Here is a 17,172-nt window from a genome sequence, read left to right on the forward strand (position 1 = left end):
CTGATTTGAATATTATTTGTGTGAAGCTGTTATAAGATATACATGATGAGTTAAAATATAGTGATTTCATGTTACAATGCACCCCATCTGATTCAATCTGTGTGGCGAGCAGATATAAATGTGGCAGAGTAAAGGAAAGACCAGATCACATCTCAAATGGAGGGATAACGACATCTGGAAAGAAGTTCGAAAAAATTTGTGGCTAAAATGAAGTTAATCTTGGCATACACCCTCCTTCTCAAAGAATGATGAAGACATACTCCTTTGTAAGATGGATGTTTACCTTCACCAAGGGAAATTTTTGTGACCATTTGTCTGGATCACACTGCAACATATGGAAGAAAAGGCGATCACTTACTTTTGTTCAAATGCCTCGAACATACATCACGTCAGCAATTGCATGACAGCGACATTTTACCTGCAACTTCCACGGGATGCGGTGACGTGTGTTATTACTTCACCAACTTCCGGGGAGCCAGCATGGAGTTGCAAGCGAACGGCTGTGCTTTTTCCTCCACAACAGCTGTGCATGATTCTGCTGGTTGCTCCTGGTATGGACCATGGACAACTTGAGTACCATGGCCCCAACATCATTGTGGATGCATCCGGCATCCCTGTTCCACATCTTGCTGGCCAATCAACATCACATCAATACTTGCTCCATACTCATGATGAGTGAGGAGGCAAGTCGACGACAACTGGATGAAGGCTTTGTTCAAATCTACTATGGTTCACAGCAAGAGTGGCAAGGATGATACATGCAGAGCAGGGTCATTTTGTGACTCCGCCCAGCAATCACAACAGCAGAAAATCCTACGCAAAATAGTGTAGGTGCCATGAAGACATCAGAAGAAAATGTTTCATACTTGAATTTCAAACACGAGTGATCAGCCCCTTCTTTTCAACAAAAAGTCAACATTTGTGTCGAAGCAAAACGTATTGCCAAATGTTGCAGATGCTTTATTATTTTAATGATGAACTGAAATTATTGTGATTTGGTAAAGGTGAAGTGTTGTATGCTTTATGCAAATGAAGTGAATTGCATTAACAATATGGAAAGAGAAATGTTTTGTGATCATATTCTTCCAGAATGACGGTGTATGCCTTATGTATGGGAAAATTGCATTGCCAAATTTATGGTTCGAATATTAAATAGGTTGATGTTTAGATTAATGATTAATATAAACAAAAAGAAAAAAATGAGGGATTGTGGAAGTATACAAATATATTTGTATATTATTTGTTCTCATATCATTCTTTTCCAGAATGTGTTTTTCTGTGTAACTCTGTAGAAATGAAACCTGGAGGAGAAGGAGCTAAGTGCATTCCTGTTCGGGCAGGTCAAGAGGGAATGACCTATAGAGAACAGATAAGAATTGCTTCACCATTTTTAAATGATAACAGCTGTTTAAAAGCTCTTAGGACTCTTCAAGAGAGAAACCAGAGATTTACAAATGTCTTACTGTCTGGGCCGAAAAGCCCTGTGCGGAATTCTGAATTCCATGCTCACATAAGGAAACGAGCCTTTATTATATAAGAAAGAGACTTCGAGGAAAACGCTGCGCTGGCCAAGGAACAGAGGAGATCTGCGCACAGAAGAAGATTGTGGGTGCCACGACCGGCAGAACGACGCTTCGTTAAGTTTAGTCAGTTCATTAGTCAGTCAATATCTTGAATTAGTACGTTCATGTAACAACCCTTTACAGTTTTAATAAACATTGTGTGAGAAACAAAGGTGGAGTTTTCTTTGTCATAGGATTAGGAATTCTTCAATAGTCAAAACTTGGTGGACAGGTTGTGTGTGTGACAAGGAAGAATAGATTCAGTTTTGGGGAAGATCCGGATCTGGATCCGGCAAGTAGAATTTTTTTAAGCGATTCTTCACCATTGGGAGATAGGGCCAAAAACTATACAAAGCAGGATATCTCAAAAAGTTGTGGATGGATGATTTTGATTAAATGCGATTCTGTATTGTGATTTTCTGGTCTACTCAAGGATACAATACGTAAACTGTTCACCTGGCGGAGGTATGCTCTGAGTGTCGTTCTAATTATAAGTAAAAAAGCCCATCAAAAATGACGGGTCAGAACAGTTTATTCGACGGTGCAGCCGTCATGAGCATGCCAAAGTCTGAAGCCTCAGCAAAGCTACCCTTATGAAGGGAGATAGACATCTTTACAAACACAAACTGATTGTTCAAAAGAGTAGATGGATTATTAAATCTTTTGAATAACTGCGATATTGGTAGATGGTACTACAAGGCAGCCAAAGGAAGAAAAACTGGATAGAGCAACCAAAGGAAAAGCAAGAGCAACAATGGAGAATTTGACAACATGGCCACCGATACCATGTGAGCCTGTCACCTACAAAACGTGGAATTTGGACAGAACTTTGGCCTTCTCTGGTGTGAAAAACAGTTGAGAACTGAGTTGGCAAGGTGGGGATCAAGGAAGAATAGGTTGGGTACACGAGGTTTGGAGAGAAACACTGATTTTAGACATCCTGCCTCATCTTGGTAGCATTTAAAAGGCTGCTTGATGTAAGCAATGGGATGGGAGGGGGGACAAACTAATCAGACTGGATGAGCAGCCACAACAAGTGAGGAAAGAAACCGGTTGGAGGTGACCCTTACAAGTTGCTTTCTGGCTTGCCTTTAGTCGGACACTTCTTTTGAGTCCTAGTCTGGGAATCTTCTTCACGTTGGTCCTTATGCACACTTTGTCAACAGACACTACCAAGGGCAGTACCAGTCTGACTATGTGGCAATGGAAGCCCTCCCAGGAAATCACAAACATGATTTTGGCTGTCAGAACATCATCGGTTTCCTTCTGGGAATCAAGCTGGCATGCCATTCTGTGTGGAATATCCAAATATCACCGCAACCACAGCACTTGCTGGAAATGTCCCGATACAAACGTTGGTACCACCGGTTGGCCAGAAACCTTCCAGCAAGTACCAGCACTATGGCTACGCAAGGGGAGGTGCTATTTGTATAAAGTGAAAGCATCACTGTAGAAGACAAGCCATGGAATTACCTGAAGGAAGCGGTCAATTAAAGCAATTGCCATGTACAGAGTTTCCTGAAGGAGCCGGAACTTGAAGTGGACCTGAATAAGCCAATCCACCAGGATGGCTCTCATGCGACGCGTCACGACTTGGCCAGCAAGGTAATCAGGCTTGATGGACTGCTTCATCTGTGGCGAGATAGAAACCGATCATACCGGGTCATTTCTTTGCACAAACAAAGATCCACTGAGCAAATAAAATAAAACGCTGCGTTGAGTATGGTCCACAGCATCCCAAAAATTAATAAAAGATGATCAAAACTCACCAAGTAAAATAATCTAACCACAAAAAAAAAATACAAATCTGACCTCAAGTTGCCTCATGTACTTGTAAATGTCCTTCACATACACACTGCACAACTGCGGATCAACACAGTCTGCATCAATGTCTTCCACATGAAGATCGAACTCGGAAAATGCCTGGCAAAGTGCAGCTTCTTTGGCAGCAATTACCATGGGTGCCGGAGGAGGTGGATGCTGTGAAGGGGGAAATAAACAATCAATGCCAACACCCATTAACTGAGCTACAGAGAAAGGCGACTTTAGCTGCAAAGCCAAACCAACACGGTTTTTCAGCTCTTCCACCCAATTCCAGAAATATTTGCTTATATCCACAGCTTTAGCCATTTTTATCCAAACCCTGGAGATACTTCCTTTATATAGTAATAAAACAGGAACTTGCAGGGGAGAGAGGCGGTGTCGGTAGAGGGTTGGAGCCATTTACAGATATCGAGGTAGATTGGGAACGAGTCTTGGGAACCCTCTTTCCTTGCTGGGGTTTGAAATCCTGAAAGATCAGAACAGCAAGGCAGGATCAAAAAGTATTAATACCATTTTATGAATATTAAAACTGGCTGTGGTAAATGTACCGTGATTAAAAATAAAAATTTCAAAAATATATGATTATTCTAAATAAATAAATCGCATCCATGCCCTATCCAAAATAAACGGTTAATTGGTTCAGTTTGGCATTTTAATATGAAATAGGCAAAGCCAATAAACGAACGACACCCTATATGATTACCCTTTACAATAATTGAACACTGGGTTAGAAAGGTTCTTCATTTTTGGCATACAGAAGGAGATGGCCAAACATTGAAGCAGCTTCACTGCTGAAAAAAAACATTTATTCTTGCGATAGTTAAAAGGGCTCAAACATTTAACAGCAAAGACTTTTTTTTCTGGAGTGATCGAGACAGCGTTCTGTTGCCAATCCACCGCAAGGGTTCAAATATTTGTCTGGGTTTATTTATTTATAATTCACCCTTGCGTTTTGATTCATTTGAAGCAACTTTTACAATATTTTTTTTCTCTCCAACGAGCGTTTCAGGGTGAGACAGAGGCAGATAGCTTTGTTTAAGAAAGAAAACCAAATTGGGTTTCTGCTTTAAGACTAGACTGCTGGCACGTACAAATGGGAAGTACAATTCCGCCAGAAAAATCACCAGCAACCTGTTACCATTTTGCCTAGTCTGCAAACCACTGTCATTTACCAAGCACGAGGGCTGCATTTCAACCTTTGAGGCAGTAGACAAGGTGACAATTTTGAAATAACTATTCATAACTGAAACAGATAGGTATCAAATACTTAAATATTTTTCAAGCAGAGTAGAATGCACTGCAGGTACACCACACTTGTCAATGTGGTTTGATTTTTCGAAAAGGTAATCAAACAAAGATCAGACATTGACATCTGGTTCAAAATGTTCAGCTCTTCCACCAAATTCCAGAAACTTGTGTCTATAATCCACCTCTTCAGCAATTCTTTCATCCAAATCTTGTGGAAATGGTTCATTTATCAGGGTGGTATGCACTATTTCATGAAATTTATAAGATGCGGCATAAAGCACCAACAGCAGGTGAGACATTTAAAAATTACGTAATTGCACTAAAAACTGGAAATGTAAAGCAAGCAAAGAAAAACCTCAAGGCCCATTGCCCCAAAAAGGCACAAACACAGTTTACCGCATTAGCAGCAGGTGGGATCACCTGGCACGTTTTGTTCCAGATGTCACCAAGTGCAGCACGGGATGTAACGCCTCCTGTAGTTTGCTTGGTCTTTGGACGGAGTCCACACACATTCTCTGCGGGAATGCTCATATTCTGAAGAAGAAACCACAAGGGAACAAGTCAACAAAATTGAATTAAAATGTCAGTCATTTCTTTTCGACACAATTCGAAAAGATCAAAAGCAACAAAAACTAGAATTCACACATCACCTTACCCCACAATCCTTAAAAAAAAAATAAAAAGGACATGGGAAGGGTCTTAACAACTCTGAATTTCCAAGCACAATCTATATTATTTCCTACGAGCCACCATTTTAACTGAATCCACAATGCAATATCGCTAGTCACAAAATCCCTTGGTGAATGGGGGATATCGTTTCGTAATATTACCTCCGACACCAAAGGTTGATGGGGGTTATGTTATCACCCCCGTCTACGAACAAGATCTCAAACAGTTGTGGACAGATTTGGACGTAATTTATCAGAGAGGTGGTGTATGAGACAAGGACAAAACGATTAGAGTTTAGTGAAGATCTGGATCCGGCAAGTAGATTTTTTGATTTTTTAAAGTGAAATCGATGTATATATATCGGCTAAAACTGATATATAGCACAATATCTCAAATATATATATCGTTATGGTTTTTGCCGCGACCCTCCTGCCCTTACCAAGGGGAGATTAAGCCCCTTGTTCTTTTTGGGTCGTCGCAACCATGAGACTTTGAGTCAGCACTCACGGGCAGACGCAGGACAGGGTTTCGGGACAATTCTTGCACGTACCTAAATACCTACGCAGCCGTGGAAGTGGGGATCAAGTCTCGCACGAACCACGCGTAATTCAAGTACGTCCGAGCGGATGACGTACCACGTGGTCCGTGCAGTTATCTTGTATTGGAACCCGATTAGAGCGATAATTATTCATACCACGCTAAGTCAATGATGGAAAACACAAAAGTGGTAGAATCAAAGGAATAACACAATTTAATTATTATTTACAATGCTTCGGTAGAAAGCAGAGACACAGGGCAGTCTTATACAGTCTTAGCTTATTCCCCAGACACGGGCCCATTCACACTCACAGGGGGATGAAAGAAGGAAATGTTCATGTGCTGAATGCGCCGGCTCCGTTGTTCAGGAACAGCTCGCCCGGCGTGGCCCTCTGCCGGTCACAGCATGTCCCTCGATGAAGGCAGGCAGGCGGGAGGGATCCTTGCGGCACGTATCTCAAACAAAGTCAGGCTGGCGAATATGCGCGTCTATCGCCCGGCTCGGCGGTTTCTCACAGTTTAGCCGTGGAACTCCCTTCGGCCACTCCCTTCGAGCCCGGCTCGGCATTAATCAACGGCGCGCTTTCACTCGCGTAACTCAATAGGGGATTTTCCTCAAGCTCAACCGATCGATCGATCGATTGAATCCCGGTCAATCGCTAAATTAACACCAGGGGGGTTGACTCAGCCTGTCATCCTTCCGAGGTCGGCAAATTGAGTACCAGCTTGCTGGGATGAATGATCCTGGTGTGTGCCCCGGTTTAGAAAAGGTACACCGTATCCCTGCGCACCGTAAGAGGCGACTAAGGGTTGGTACCAGGAAGGGCATCCGGCCATAAAAACATTGCCTCAAACAGGGAACCATAATTGTCATGGGGCCCGCAAGGCTAACCCCTGCTCTAGCGGGGAAAATGGCCTTAAAACGATCATTCATTCATTCATTCATTCATTCAACCGAGCGTTCAACTTGTTCAAGCGCCTCTCCCCTCAAAACTGCTTGACTTGTTTCAACGCACCTCTCTTCAGTCCTGCTCAAGCTCATCACCCAGCACAGGTCCTTCTCACATGGGCTTGCCTCAAAACTGTTCAAGCGCCTCTACTCAAAAACTGCTTGACTTGTTTCAACGCACCTCTCCTCAGAACTGAGGTGGAGGCTTTGCGCAAAGGGTTATATTGCCACGCCTTTAGCCCGCATCGAATGTTCCAAACCACGCCTTTGCCACAGTCGTAAGCCACTCACTTCGAGCCCTGATTGGCGGCTCGTGCTTACTGTCACTCCTTCCCCGCCTTCCTTTGCCCTTGATCAACGTGTCCAGGCCTGCCTCGTGGCATTTCGCGCCAAAGCCAAAGTATAGAGGCGGCATAAAACATTGGAGGGAAACCTAACTCTCATTATTCTACTCAACGCAAAACTAACACAGGAAAAGGACTATGCTTACATTTACTAAGAAATAACTGAACTATCGCGAGGCTACGTGTTGTAGTGTGACTAAACTATGAGGGGGAAAATTAACCTTTATTATAAAAACACAAAACCGCAACAATATATATATATATATATATATATATATATATATATATATATATATATATATATATATATATATATATATATATATATATATATATATATATATATATATATATATATATCTATATATATATATAATCATATATATATATATATATATATATATATATATATATATATAATTATATATATATCTATATATATATATATATATATATATAATTATATATATATCTATATATATCTATATATATCTATATATATCTATATATATCTATCTATATATATATCTATATATCTATATATATATCTATATATATATATATCTATATATATCTATATATATATCTATATATATCTATATATATATCTATATCTATATATATATATATATATATATATATATATATATATATATATATATATATATATATATATATATATATATATATATATATATATATATATATATATATATATATATATATATATATATATATATATATATATATATATATATATATATATATATATATATATATATAAGTTCAAAACACACCTGGTCACAAGTGTGCCTCACTGACCGGGTCCTCAGACGAGGTCCTCAGCATCATCCCGTTTTGGCCCTTCAACCTCGATACGGTCAGGCAAGGTGGGCCAGCAGGGGCACATACGCCTTACATACACGTGTGGGTGTGTTTGTATATATATATATATATATATATATATATATATATATATATATATATATATTGTTACGGTTCTCCGCCGCCCTTCTTCCCCTTACCAAGGGGGGATTAATCCCTTTGTTCTTTCTGGGCTTGGCGGAACCGAGAGACTTGAAACACCTCTTCCGGACAAACGCAAGGTAGGGTTTCGGGACCAAGTCTCGCTCGTACCTAAATCCCTGCGCCGTCACGGAAGCGGGGAAGCAAGCCTCGCACGAGCCACGTGTGATTTGGGTACACCGAGCAGATTGAGTACCACGTGGTCCGTGCAGTCTTAGTAGTGGAACCCGATTCGAGCGGTTTTATTCGTACCACGCTTAGTCCATGAGGAAATCACGAGGACGATCGAATGGAAAAGGAAGAACACAGGTTTAATTATTACTCCCACACGTATATACAATGATCGGTGGACGCAAAGACACAGAGCAGCACTTAGTCAGTCTTATTCTAAACCCCAGACTCGGGCCCGTCACACTCACACAGGGGATTGCAGGCAGGTTGATGTTCCGGCCAAACGCGTCGACGTGGTCGTCCAGGAACGGCCCCGTCCGGCTCTCCACGGTCCCAGCACGTCCCGCGAAGATGGCAAGCAGGCGGTGGAAGGATCTTCGTAGCACGTCTCCCGAACAAAAGGCAGCCGATGAGGTAAGAAGGAAAATACGCGTCTCTCAGCGCGGCTGGCGGTCACACAGCGCGTTATTACTCGCGTAGCTTATTTCTTATTTCGCGAGTTATTACTCGCGTACAACACTGTACGCGGCTCGGCTTCAAGCTCAATGGCGCATTGCTTTATATTAGCGCGTATCCTGGTTCAATGCACGTCTTTCCCCACTCGCGTATCTCTCAAAGTCCTCTTCGGCTCACCGCGCTGCTGGAACTCAACTCTCAACCACTGGTGCTCAGTCCTTTGACGCTCTCACTCAACTGTGAGTCCTTTGACGCTCAGTCCTTCTCGCGCGAATCCTCCTGGGGGCTTTGCGCAACGCTTATCTAGATACGCCCCTCACCTTCTCGAACCCACTCGAACCTTCCAACCACGCCCTGTGACGCAGTGCTGCCGCCACACCCTCTGAGCCCTGATTGGCGGCTCACGCTTACCGTCAGCTCCTCTGCCGCCCTCATTCGGCCCCGCCCCGACCTTCCTAGGCCTGCCTCGTGTTAATTTGCGCCAAAATGAACCAAAGTCAGCACAAAGAGGCAAGAGGCTAGGGAGGCTGGATAGTCAGTATAAGTATGACCTATTCTCCTTACTCTACTCAACGCAGAACTAACATAGGAAAAGGACTAAGCTCACAAATACTAAGAGATACTACACTATCGCGAGGCTACATGTTGCTTGTGTGACTAACTATGAGGGGGAAATGTAACCTTTATTATTCTGACTGTTACCAAACTCAAAACCGCAACACTACCCCTCTCCCTTGTCAGACTCGTACCAGAGTCGAACCTACAAAAATTGGAACGACGGGTTTTGAGAAAGATCTGGGAACTAACTTTTACGTTTACATGTGACATATAGATGTGGTTCCCTCTAACATTTACTCTAACCCGTGTATGCGATAGTTTTAAAACTAAATATGTCCCACCTACTGCGTTGAGTAGCTATTCCAACAGAATCACGCCCACAATTAACCAAATCTGGAATTGGTCAAACTAAACATATAGCCGGTGGGCAGCATTTTTATATACAAGCACAAAACCTACTCCTTATTTACCGTTCTATGACCCAGGACCCGTCCTTTTTGGAAAGAAGATTGGAGGGGAGAGAAAGCACAGCAAAATCCACAAAACACTCAAAAATTCACATTTTTGCTGCTTGCTTCTTGCATCTTGCTGCTTGCATCTTCTGTGTGCATATATCAAACCGGCAAGCCCCCGGACCGGCATACAGGCCATTCCTGCTCTTCGGGGTTAAATAAACTTACAACTCTTCTCGTCCCTAGCACACCATAATAAAAATACACAAAAACTGTTTCTTTTATTCTGCCAGCAGGGCCAACCCTATGTGGTCTAACTGCGTGACATTTATGCCACTCAAAACAAGTGGTCCGAAGATGCGAGGTGAATTTGCAGCAAAGTGCTACACAAGTGAGGTGTAAGGCCACAAAACTTGTGGTCCATAAGTGTATGTGGTGCAGCAAAGTGTTTGTGGCAGCAAGGTGCTGCACAGGTGCAGCAAAGTTGCAACAAAAGTATATGGCAGCAAAGTGCTGTGCAGTTCGGGTGCACAGATGTAACAAGGTGCAGCAAAGAATGCTGCACAGGTCGATGGTGCTGCACAGTTGCACCCCCAAAATGGTCCTGGGGTGGGGGGAGAGAAAGCACGACCAGCAAAGCGGAAAGGGCACAAAGGTACACAGCAATACAAGGTAATGCAGCATGAAGGGCGCGGAAGAGCGAGCAGAGCAGGCTCGTCCCTATCCGTTCGTACCCCCCCAACGTCGGCTTACGCTACCCGAGCCCTTCCTTGTATTTACAAATTCGTCTCTACGTCTTGTCTCCCATATCCCCCTCTATACCAAATTCGTCTCCCAATCCCTCCCAAGAAGGAAGGAATGGAACAAACACAATGTCAAACTACGTCGTGATGCATCTTACACTCAAACAGTTCACTTGGTCCTGGTGTGGAGCTTCGTCCTCCTTGGTGCATGGCTGTGGATGGTGTGAAGGGGATTTCTCTTCCGAACTACACTACTGACTTTTACTTTTAAACTACCCGGGGTCATACCCTGCCAATCGGCCATCTTTAAACTATGTGGTTCTAAAAACCGAATCCCCATTGACCACTCTGCGGTGCCCCTGAATTTGGGTCTCACCCCCACAAATTTTCACTGTGCCTTTGTACAATTTCGGGGCTGGGTCGTGTGGCTCTACCAGCAGGTCCAACTACCTGCGCACCTCCGCCACTGAAGTCGCCACCCGAGCTTACCTGCTCCTGCGACTACCTAACTGGGGAAGTCCCCTCCTGGCTCTTTACCCCTCTGATGCCCTCCTTGGCATTGTGCAACCCAAGTCCTCTCCTGGGATCCTCAGGCCCCACTCAACTCACAACTACCCTAACTGGCTCCCGGAGCCTACCTGCGGCCTCACCTGGCCGACAAACTACCAGTGACGGAGTGCCCCAATAACCATACGCACCAATTAAACCACACGCCCAGCCATTTCACTGACTCATGTACCCTCCAAAGCACTACTTTGCCACTACTCGCACCACAGGTGTCAATATCCAAACAAATTTACCTGAGCCTTCTACCTGACTTTACACTACCCCCCCCCCCCCCGGGATTTCGTGAATGGGTCAATCTCCCCCCATTCACTCCTTCGTACCATGCATTCCACCTTTTATTCCACACCAAGCATTCCACACCAAATATACCGCACACCATTTATCTCAAACACCATTTGTCTTGCACACCAAATTCGCACACCTTTCATCTTGCAAACCATGCAAGTGAATTCACACTACTACTTCCCATACACCTCAACACAATTTATTTTACTCAACACAATTCCTCACATACACAGCATCATCGAGCTAGCTGCTTTTCCCATAAAACTCCTGCTTCCCCGTCGCCCCTTTACACTAAGCACTTCCCTTTGTCATTATCAACCACCTAATCTCTCTACGTCCCCACTACAGTACAAAAGTCACTACTTAATTCTTGTCCCTAAGGTCTGCTAATTCCCTATCAATTATCCTAGCCCTCCCTCGGCTAGCTTCGGTGCCCCATGGAGGTAACCTTTGCTGGCACCTCCATGAGCCTATCACTGCCATCCCCCTAATCTAATGCTCATGGGCCCGGTGAGGAATGGTAAAACTACCATTCCTCCACGCAGGGTACCATTCCCCATCACTACTCCCCCCCAGTCCTCTGAACTATGAGCCCCCGTCATCAGGGGTACTGGGTCCTGCCTCGGCCGCTAAGGCCAAGGCGATCCATGAGGGCGCCTGTTCGCCCGTATAGGGTCTTACTCGGTTGGCATGGACGATCTGAGGGAGGGCACGTGGCCCCATTTTGATCATAATGACCACGTCACAAATTTGCGCTAGGACGACCCCCGGGCCTTGCCAGGGCGAGGTGAGTTTGGGGCACCTGCCATTCCGCCTCCGGGGATTGAAGAACCAAATCTTCATCCCCGGAGCGTACTGGCTCCCCTGGCTCTGGTGGTCGTACCTGCACTTCATCTTGGCACCCGCCAGGTGGAGCTGGCGGCGTGCGAAGGCATGGACCTTCCTTCAGGTGACGTGCAAAGCCCTCCCCCGGCGGTCTATTCGGGGTCTCTGGCACGGGACCACATAGCAAGTCGGCGGGAGCCCGCAACTCCCGCCCGTACATAAGCAACGCTGGACTACATGTGGTGGCCCCATGCTGGCCGGTTCGGTAGGCCATTAACAAATACGGGAGATGTTCGTCCCAGTCGTCCTGACGGGTAGTGGTAAATAATGCCAATTGTTGAACCAGGGTTCGGTTGAACCTTTCCACCATACCGTCAGATTGAGGTCTTAAGGGCGTTGTTCTCGTCTTCCTAATTGACAGGAGCTTGCACACATCTTTTAATAATTGACTTTCAAAATTTCGACCCTGGTCGGTGTGTAGCTCCTCCGGAATCCCATGCCGACATACAAATCCTTCCACGAAGGCCTGTGCTACCACCCCGGCTTCTTGGTTGGGGAGGGCATAGGCCTCCGGCCACTTGGTGAAATAGTCCATAACTACTAGGATGTATTTATTACCTTGGCAGGTGCGGTGTAGTGGTCCTAGAATGTTCATAGCCACCCGCTCAAGGGGGGCCCTCACCTGGTGTAATTGAAGGGGGGCCCTCATCCTCCATGCTGGTCCCTTTTTAGCAGTACAGGTGTCGCATCTCCAACACTAGTCCTGTATATCGTGCCCCATATTTACCCAATAGAACCTCCGGCGGACTCGAGATGTAGTCTTTGTCCTGCCCAAATGGCCGCCGGAGCGGGTACCATGCACCTGCTGCAAAATGGTGTTCTTGAATTGCTCTGGGACTATCACCAGCCAGGAAGTTTTCTCAGAGGGAATCTCTACCCATTTGCGCTATAAGATGTTACTTTTCAATTCCAGGGTTTGCCACTGAGCCCAATATGCCTTTGTTGGCACCCCGAGGGGGGGGGGGGGGTAGGTGACCTCTTCCCCACTAGGTCGTCTCCCTAATCAAACCCATTTGTAAACCAGTCCCAGGACGGGATCCTCCCGCTGGGCCGTGTTCCAAGCCAAAGTTCCAAATTCCTCATCGGCGGTTAGTGGCAAGATTGGCCCTCTCACCCGGGTTGCATGGACTACGAGGGTAGGGGTGGAGTGTGCCAATTGTTCCCTATCCTTGTGCCTCGCACAAAATTTACAATTTTCCCCCAAACAAGGACGTCGAGAGAGTGCTTCGCATTCCCATGGGCCTTCCCGGCCCTATGGGTCACACTAAAATCGTACTGCTGCAACTTTTCCAACCACCTTGCAATTTGGCCCTCTTTACGAGCGACGCAATAATCTCGCTCGGGCTTACTCATGGCCCGACTATAATACGCGATCACTCTCTCCACGCCCCCCTGTGTCTGGGACAAAACCGCGCCCAATCCTTCCTGGCTTGCATCCGTGTACAGGGTGAATGTCCCGTCACTGGTGGGGTAAGCTAGAATGGGTGCGGATGTCAAACACCCCTTCAATGCTAGGAAGGCCTCCTGGCACTCCCTTGTCCAATTAAACCTCGTCCCCTTCTCCATAAGCCGGTGAAGAGGCCTGGCCATCTCTGCAAATTTTGCCACAAAACGCCAGTAGTAGGAGCAGAGTCCCAAAAATCCCCGCACCTCCTTGATGTTATGAGGTGCGGGCCACTCCTCCACTGCTGTAAATTTGCCTGGGTCTGTTTTTACCCCCTCGCGACCAATGACGTGACCTAGATAGGCCACCTCTCTGGCGAACAAAGTGCACTTACTCGGGCTCAATTTCAACCCTGCCTGTCTGAGGCACCCAAACACCTGGTCCAAATTAGCTATGGCTTGGGGAAATGTTTTAGCATGCATCAGGACGTCATCCAGGTACACCAGGCATGACTGCCGTGGCATGCCGCCCAGCACATGCTCCATCAATCTTTCAAAGGTGGCGGGGGCGTTACACAAACCAAACGGCATCACAGTGAACTGATACAGCCCCTTACCTGTGGAAAATGCCGTTTTCTCCTTCCCTGCCCTGTCCATCTCCACCTGCCAATACCCACTCTTAAGGTCCAAGGTTGAGAACCAATTCGAGCCCGCAACGGCATCGAGGGTATCATCAATTCTTGGCAGGGGATATGAGTCTGAGTGTCACGTTGTTCAGTTGGCGATAGTCCACGCAAAACCATGTGGTTCCATCTTTCTTTTTGACCAACACAACTGGTGACATCCAAGGACTTCCCGAGGACTCAATGATACCTGCTTTGAGCATTTTTTCTACCTGCTCATCAGCTTCCTCCCTCTTGCTCCAAGGGAGCCGTCGGGCGGGCTGACGAATAGGCCGGGCCTCACCGGTGTGGATCTGATGTTTCACCAGGCCCGTATGTCCAATATCCTCGGTGGACAAGGAGAAGATGTCCAAATGGGTCTCAATTAATTTGTGTAAAGCCTCCCGCTGGGTCTCCTCCAACTCTACACTACTCCGGTTTACCATCTCACAAATGGGATCGGGCCAATTCCTACGACTTCCGAGAGACTCCCTCCGGGACCGGCTCAGCTGGACATTCTCGTCCCTCACTGCCGCGACTTCATTAACTGGGGTGCAGCCGGCTATCTTCGTGCCCCGTCCTATAGTGCATGGTTCTGTACTTATATTAAGTACCCGGATGGCCACCACCGGCCCGTCCGTTTTCACGAGGGTGCGGCCCACGACTAAACCCGGGACGGACTGCGCTTCCACTGGTTCGACTAGGCCGCAGGACTCCTGCCAGGTTGGGCTAGCTAGCCATCGGGCGGGCACTATGGCCTCGGCCCTTGGGGAACAAGCTCGCTTTGCTGTTCAATGCCGAAACGATTAATTAAAGCCGCACGGAGAGCTGGCAGGGTGAGAGCACCCGGTGGTAAAGCTGTCAGCACCTCCGCCGCCGCACCACGCAGTGCCCCCACCAGGTGCACTCCACCTTCGTCCGGATTCCAACCGTTGCCTTTACACACGTACTCAAACTGCGCCAGGTACGCCCTCAAATCACTCTTGCCGTCATACGGCGCGAGTGGGACCTTGTGGGCGCCCGAAGGTCGGACCCCGCGCGTCACTCCTTGCGGGATCAACGCGGGACCAAACCGTTCGGGCTCCCACAGTACGCTATTCCCGGGGGGCTCCCGCGCATCCCCCGTCCCTCCAAACACTACCCCTCCTGGTGTCGATGCCTGGGTCGCCCTTCCGCAACCCGCTACCCACTCCATACCCGCACACCCTTGCTCACCAGCACCCCCCTCACTCCCCACAGCCAGACCTCCTTGCACACCTCCTCTTTCCATACACTCCGGACCAGTCATACATCTCACCATTGGTCCCTTACGAACACCCGGGTCTACACCACCCCCCAAGCCCCTCGTCAGACCCTCTATGCCCCCCTGTAACCTAGCCGTATTATTCCTCACCTCTTTCTCCATACGCTTCTCACCTCGCTTTACCTCCTCGCGTACCCCCGAGACCACCTCGCTTACACCTCGTCGTATTACCTCCTTCATCTCCTCCATCTCTTTAGTAGATGCCGCCCTCATCTGTCCCAATTCATCCCTCTGAGCATCCAATTTACCTTCTAACCCGATTTTCACCTCCTCTATCTGGTTCCCCATTTGTTTGATTTCCCGGGCGGATTGCTCCCCTATCTCCCGCAATTTGCCTTCCATCATATCTTCTAGCCCCGTTAACCCATTCTTCACCTCTTTTATCCCGTTGTCTAACCCCTCAATTTTATTGTCTAACCCCTCAAATTTGTCTAACCCCTCAAATTTGCTGTCTATCTTCCCAATTTGGGCACTGGTACCCCTCGCTTCGTCCCTCATTACCCCGATTTGGCCCTCCAATCACTCACCCATTTTTTCCATAAGGGCCCCCATTTGTATCATAAAAAGGTTCAAATCCACCGGTGTTGCTACGGTCACGGACGCCGCTAAATTTGGTGCCGCTGTAACCACGTGCGCGAGGGCGCCATGTTGTGCGCCTGATACTCCCTCAACCACCTCCTCATTTCTCTCCTCCTTTTCTTCCCTCTGATCCTGGGTTACCCCTAACCCCTCTTCTAGCTCACCCACCTGCATCCGATCGCCTTGATTAGCCATGGCGCGATTTCAAAGTTCAGGTTTTTCTAAAACAAAACAAATTTCGGCTGCTCCAAATTTTGACCAAATTTTTTCTAGATGTTTAAAAAAAAAATTGGTTCGGGCCTCGTATCTCACTCCGACACCAATTGTTACGGACACGGCTAGGATGTTAATTGCCGAGCGGATGGCCGCCGCGCCCGAACAGTTACCCGGACTAACCCGATTCCTGAACGTTGGCCGAATCGCGCCACAGATATTCAATGGGGAAAAGACTAAGGCGACACGGATATGAAGAAGAAGGAGAAATAGGGAATACGAATATAATTTATTTGCTATTTACAGGACCAAAAAAACCAAGGAGAAGGAAGGATAATAAAACAATTTACAGAAGAAATCAGAGACACAGTGAAAATACTAGCTTAACTAAACAGGCTTAACTTAACCCAGGGACAAGACAAACAAAACAAACTCACGTACACAAGAAGGATAGAATGGCAGGAATGAATGCTGGAAGGAGGAATGGGAAGGTTCAGCTGGGGCAGATGGTTCGGGCTTGATTCCGCACGGGACGTCGGGCTGGACCTCGACAGCCACCGATGCCACCGCAATCTGGTTCCCGCGGGGTAACGGGTCGAAGCGGCCTGGTGGAGTCAACTGCTGGTGGAGCCAAAACTACTGGTGGGGTGCAACTCTTTCGTTGCACTTCTTACTTCGCACTTCTGTCAAGGCTTCCCCGCACTTCTCTCGCACTTCTCCGAACTCATCTGAGGTGGGGGCGTTTCCCATGGGTTA

The 17,172-nt window shown here is 46.6% G+C and overlaps 1 protein-coding gene across 2 annotated transcripts in view; it reads right to left on the reverse strand.

The window, feature by feature from the left end:
* The window catches only part of LOC137420981 (G2/mitotic-specific cyclin-B2-like), a 68,031-nt gene that overhangs the window by 22,186 nt on the left and 28,673 nt on the right, over positions 1–17,172 (reverse strand). Inside the window, exons 2-5 of one of the 2 annotated variants that reach the window (XM_078772098.1) lie at positions 5,031–5,168; positions 3,748–3,852; positions 3,375–3,542; positions 3,036–3,194 (exon numbers count right to left, since the gene is read on the reverse strand). In XM_078772098.1, coding sequence (XP_078628224.1) covers positions 3,036–3,194; positions 3,375–3,542; positions 3,748–3,852; positions 5,031–5,168 — 570 coding nt within the window. Of the gene's footprint in view, positions 1–3,035; positions 3,195–3,374; positions 3,545–3,747; positions 3,853–5,030; positions 5,169–17,172 lie in introns of both variants that reach the window. The other variant, XM_078772097.1, reaches the window with a different exon arrangement.

This window comes from Myxine glutinosa, chromosome 2 (assembly GCF_964187855.1).
Source record: "Myxine glutinosa chromosome 2, kmMyxGlut1.1, whole genome shotgun sequence".
Taxonomy (NCBI): Eukaryota; Metazoa; Chordata; class Myxini; order Myxiniformes; family Myxinidae; genus Myxine; species Myxine glutinosa.